Source organism: Sinohyriopsis cumingii, chromosome 1 (genome assembly GCF_028554795.1).
Source record: "Sinohyriopsis cumingii isolate HCF-2022 chromosome 1, ASM2855479v2, whole genome shotgun sequence".
NCBI lineage: Eukaryota > Metazoa > Mollusca > Bivalvia > Unionida > Unionidae > Sinohyriopsis > Sinohyriopsis cumingii.
Window position 1 is genome coordinate 112,960,248 of NC_142961.1, and position 6,000 is coordinate 112,966,247.

At 32.5% G+C, this 6,000-nt stretch overlaps 1 protein-coding gene across 1 annotated transcript in view; it reads left to right on the forward strand.

Moving 5' to 3' along the window:
* The window catches only part of LOC149807637 (zinc finger Ran-binding domain-containing protein 2-like), a 38,857-nt gene extending 33,143 nt beyond the window's left edge, over window positions 1-5,714 (forward strand). Inside the window, exons 5-7 of the mRNA XM_089943669.1 lie at window positions 2,479-2,548; window positions 4,386-4,533; window positions 5,479-5,714. Of these exons, the coding sequence (XP_089799795.1) occupies window positions 2,479-2,548; window positions 4,386-4,533; window positions 5,479-5,508 (248 nt within the window). The 3' untranslated portion in view covers window positions 5,509-5,714. The remainder of the gene's footprint in view (window positions 1-2,478; window positions 2,549-4,385; window positions 4,534-5,478) is intronic.
* Window positions 5,715-6,000: the final 286 nt, after the last annotated feature.

Genomic DNA, 6,000 nt, shown 5'->3' on the forward strand with positions numbered 1-6,000 from the left:
AATGCCGCAAAATATTCTCCATATCCGTTAACAAAGTTGTTAAATTCCCACATCACAGTTTCTGGCAGTGGGTCTGAACTCTCCCCATTGTCATTTAACTGAACAGCAGTTTTATACATTCTTTGCCTCAACACAATTTTTATTTTAAAAAATTATTAATCTCCTAACATCAGTATTTAGTTGTTGTGACATACATATACTGAAATCTCACTGATTCCGTTGTGTATTAACGATTACATGCATATATGCTGAAATCTTCCTGATGGCATTGTGTATTCACTATCATACACATATTTCAGACCATTGCACAACCTCACATTTAGAGGGACACTGTTAATATCAGCCTGTGCAAAATTGCAGTCATAAAACAAATAAATGAATCTTTGACAAAAGCAAACAAATATTTTCTTTTACATTAGCACAAATATTTTATGAGATTTTTAGAATCTAAACACAACCAGCTGGAGTGAAATTGGGGTTTGTCATGTTTATGTACATATGTATGTGTGTGTATATATATATATATATATATATATATATATATATATATATATTGTTGCATGTATTTTTGTATCAGTAATAACAATATATGCACCTTTGGTTGCAGCAGTTTTGTCTACCCATACAACATTACAGCAGCACTTGAAAAACCTACAATGTAACTAATTTAATGAGCTAAGAAATGGATAAGAGGAGCAACTTGTACATCTTTTCAATGCAAATACTTTAAATAATTATCAGAACAGTTTTGGCTTCAGCATAATCTATGTATTTAAATATAAGGCTATATTTTCAGACATTGTTTGATGAATTTTAAAGAGCTTACATTAGAAGATACCACTGTCAGATAAATCTTTAATACTAAAGTTCATTTTGTTAGTAATAATATGTGCACACTAGATTCACCATCTTGACATTAAAAGATTGGGCCAGGCAAGACAAGTGAAAAACCATGACCTCACATCAAAAATGAAAATGGAAAAGGAAGTGATCATAGATGTTCGAGATTATTTAAAAACAAGGCCCATAATTCCGTGATATACAAAAGGAAATACTTGGTCATTCTGCCAAACATGCAATCTGCATTTCAACATCAATTATGGTGCTAAAGATAACTCTGAGAACACATTTCTTGAAAGAAATATATACTAGGCAGCAATACATGATTCATGACAGATTTTTCAATTTGAAGCTGCAATACATTTCACCGAACTGATTCGCATTATTACAAAATTCATTACAGAAGATTTAATCATTTTGTAACTCAACCAATGATTCATTGACCTAACTGACACCATAACATTCATCTCAGAATATTTCATCATTATGTAACTGCGCCAGTGATTCTCAGACCTAATTGGCATCATACTTGATTATCGTGGAAGATTTCTTCATTTTTTAACTCAGCTATCAAGTTCACTGACCATATTTAAATGATTCGTCATGGAAGATTTCATCATTTTGTTACTCACCCAGCTATTTCTGTGACCTAAACAAAGCAATAATGAGAAATATGTAATTTTTTCCACTGAATTTATCGTTGAAAACAAATTACCAATTAGTGAAGTTGTGGACATTCATTATATTTTGTGGATGATCATCAAATTTAACCGTATAAAATACTTTTATGAACATGTACCACATCAAATGAGTTCTTTCTCCCACCTCTGAAGAAAAATGAATACAGTTTTGGCTTTATTATGTACTCCTATTTTTGTATGCCTCCCAAATGTCATTTGATAAATAAAGTGAACGAAGTTCAGAACAAATTGGAATTTATGAAAGGTCGATTTGATGCGTCAAATAATGTCAATATGCGGACATTGGTCAAAACGTCTAAATAGTTTTAGCTTGTGTAACGTGGATGTTTGTATTTATTGCCTGTAATAAGCACCAGATTGGCTATGTAAGATTAAATGTGTGGGTGATACAGTATTTTATCTGTTAAATCCTTTTTTGGTTTCATTGGACTGCAGTCTTTGTCAGAATATTTGTGTAGTTAAGATTAATAGAATCTTCCCCAGCAATGGTATGAGCAGGGCAGTCTAAATATAAGAGATACAATACAATGTGTAGCAGAGAGGAGCTTTGCTAAATCCTTGGTACAAACTTGTTTCTCTGGAGGCAGTTTCATTATTCTGTCCTACAAGATGCGTTGTTTTTCAACCTTGAACTTTTATATGAATGTCTGCACACGATATGTGCATCTTTTTGCATGAATAGCTGCGTTTTTGCTGTGTATCTACCACCAAGTTACGATCAATTCTAGAAAATGGTATAGGCAGGATTATTGTCATGTTTATGAGAATGTTTCATTTATAAAAAAATATTACCATTTCTTTTTTGGTATTTTTCTCAGTCTTTCAAATTCTGGAAATTCTTTTTGGGAAGTATAGCATAAATCTCTTTGTTTTCTTTATCTTTAAAAATTGCATTCTACAACTATTAAAATCTCTTCTGACTGTTTCTCTCAATCAGGATATATAGGTGGCTACATGGAGAGAGATGAAGTTGTAGAGTACATCAAGAGAGAAGATTCTGATGATGAGTATGATGAGGTGACTTTTTATTGCTGACAATTACTAGTTTTGTACACTATGTTTTATGAATAGTGATGACACACTACTAGATCCAAGTTAAATGAAACATTTATTTCTATCATACTTTCTGTTATCAGTGACAAGAGATTTTTTAAATGAATATAACAGTTTATTTACAGTATTTATTTTTACTATTATTACAGATTTTCTTTTAAAGCAGTAAGATTATATACAGACGCATCTTTCAGTTTTTTAATATTTGATATCACATTAGAATCACTCGGATTTGCTAAATGAAACATTTTTATACAAACAACATTTGTTGTTACTGAATTGAACTCATTTTTAGTAATTGTCTCATCTTTTTAGCTCTCAGATTGTTATAGATTTTGTTAAAGTTAGCTTCCCTAGGGCAGACCAATGAGAGAATTAATCTTGTATTTGTGGGATTTGAACTTGCCCAAGCATTTAACATCAGAATATCTCCACGAAAGTGAAAAAATATGGTAAAATAAAATACATAGTGTTTTCAGGAAATTACAGTATTATTTTACAAATATGAAGCCTTCATTTAAATTGTATCTTTGTTTGCATCTTTATATGCAGATGATTAAAAAAGGAAGGTTCAGAATGCAGACGTAGTTAAAGGAGCAAAGATATACATGTATAGAAATAGATAAATGAATAGGCTGATATGAGTTTTGGAAATGACAGTTTTAAAATAAGATAGAGGCTTTGGGCAAAATTACATGAAAATAAAAAATTAAATTACCATGAATAGAAAGGTATTTAATCACGTTTCAGTATGTCATGTTTCTTTATCTACATTTCCACTTCAAGATCAATTGATCATGCAGCTTTAAAATATCCATACAGTAAGAAAAAGGAGGTAAAATGGAGTTGCTCACTGAACAATTCCATATCCGTTTTCATTTTAAATTGGCTAGGAGTCTGGGAAAAGGAAAGCAATGAAAGAGTAGCTGGTAAGTAGGATAAAATTAATATTAGTCTCTCAAAAACTACTTTATCATAAAAAATGTCCTCTAGCTCAATCCTCTGTGCCTGTTCATACCATCTTGGGACCAACTCAAGGGTCATTAGTTGGAAATCGTTGAGATCCCACCCTCTAAACATACCCTCCTGGGGAATTGACTCTGGGTCATAAATTAAACCATTTAGGTTTGCACCAAAAAATATAATTAGGCTAATTGGCATGAAATGGGGAATTCACTTAATAGCAACCAACTGAAAAGTACTGGTCCAAAACGAAAACATGGTCATACGTAGAATTGCACAAACACATGGCTAAAATTGCAAAAGATCTGCAGTCTTCATGTATGATATCCTTTGAATCCAATACGTATATATATCGGTAGGTAATAGACAGATGACAGGAGTCTGTTCCACATCCTATAATTTATATATTAATTGACATCACATGCTTTGACACAGTCTTATCCTGCTGATAAAAATGTATCTGTACATCAGCATCGATACAGTGTCGTGATTGGGAACATTTTACAGGATGCCCAGCAAATTTTAAGCCATGTATCTAACAGTGAAATTGAACGAAAAGTTTGTAATGGGCACAATTTAAATCAAATTAATTAGACTGAACTGTTGATACAAATTTTACTACTTTATTTGACCCACAATAAAAAACAAATACATGTACCAAAAGCTGTAGCTGTGGTATTCACAATTTTAATAATCACAATAACATTTGTTAACAAGAGGCTACTAAAATCTTAGCTACACACTTCAATTATATATAGTATTATTGATGTAATTAAAAGTCAAATGAATACAGCATCTTGAATTTACTTCATTCTGACAATTTGGGAGAAAGAAGAGAAAGTTTAGAGGGAAATCTACTGAAGATCAAATGGTGGAGGATAAAGATCAGAAGGATGTAAAGGATAAGGAGGAAGAGGAGAAGGTTGAAGAAGAGGAAACAGAAGATGGGGATGTATCAAAATACAAATTGGATTCGGTGAGCATTCCTCCATTAATCAGTTTCATTCTAAATTTGATTTTGTTATCACTTTTACCACCTATTATATTTGGAGGAATTTCATTCCTTCCTTGTCTTGTGGTGTAGTGCTTATTATATGTTAGCAAACATAATTGTTTTTACTTATCATAATAATTTCATCAGCAGAAGAAATGCTTTTCAGAGGTTTTGATGTCTCCTATTTATCTATCTGGCCATAAGCCAAGTGAGCTTAGTATCGACCTGCATCCGTTGTGCATCTATCCATTGACAGTTGCTTGCTATTCTGTAGTGCATATTTCTGATTCACTTTGAATAAAATGTGAAGATGAGTTTATATGATCTTGTTACCACTCTAGAATCAATCTTTCTGATCTGATTATGCTAAAACTTGGAATATACACTTGCATCATTAAGATCTCAGATAAGTTTCATAATGAGAGAGATCCATGCATCTTCCGTCTCATTGACTGAGCTTGTTTCTTATCAGGAGGTCAAAAGTTTTATCCAGTTTTGTCAAATTTGGAATATGTGTTTATATTATTAAGATATGATCAGACTCAGTAACAAGTGACAGCCATGCATAGTACAAAATAAGTTAAATTAAGATAGACATAATTTGAACAATCACTGAGGTATCTGTGTTCTCATGTTCACATTTCACTATATTTCCAGGTATGACTGTCATTAGAACAGTAGACTAGTTCCCCGGAAGTGTGTTTGATAATTATTATCAATATACTTTCATTGTCGGGCATGCAAAATTTTCACCGTACGCCCTTTAAAGAACAAATAGTTTTAAGGGATGATGTTACTTTATTAATTTCTCTGTACTCCTCGGTATAAGTATTGGCAGAAGATTAACTGTACGTCGTATATCAAACATGAGAAAATGGTGAATTTATTAATATTGTTAATATATCACCAACATCATTAATATTTAAGGTATTCTACCAGGGTATGAAGCTCGAGTAGAAAAAGGTAGCAAGGAGGAATGACCAGGGAGAAGATGGGGGTTGGAGCTACTGACATCAGTGCCCTAATTCCTCCCGCTAAATCTGCCAGTGATGAATAGCTGCTGAATATAAAGTTTTGGGTTCACACTTAATTCTCTTCTGTTTTGTGTCTTTTTTTGTGCTTCATTATTAAAAGCTTGACCTCGATGATATGGTCTAACGACATTGTGCATTGTAATTTATGAATCCTGATGGCATGATTATTGATATGTAACGTGCTTAGTTACACTACTTCACTCCTGAGGCAGAGATAAGGCACCATTATCTCATGTAATACAATCATGATAATATTACAGATACCCCAAGAGAGAGAGAGAGAGAGAGAGGAGAGAGAGAGAAGCGAATTATAGAGTCTATGATAATCATCCCCTCATACCTCCTCCCTTTGTAGTACTTCCAGCTGATTCAAAAGAAATAAAATCCCAAAGTAATTTTTAGCTTTCTTTGGTAA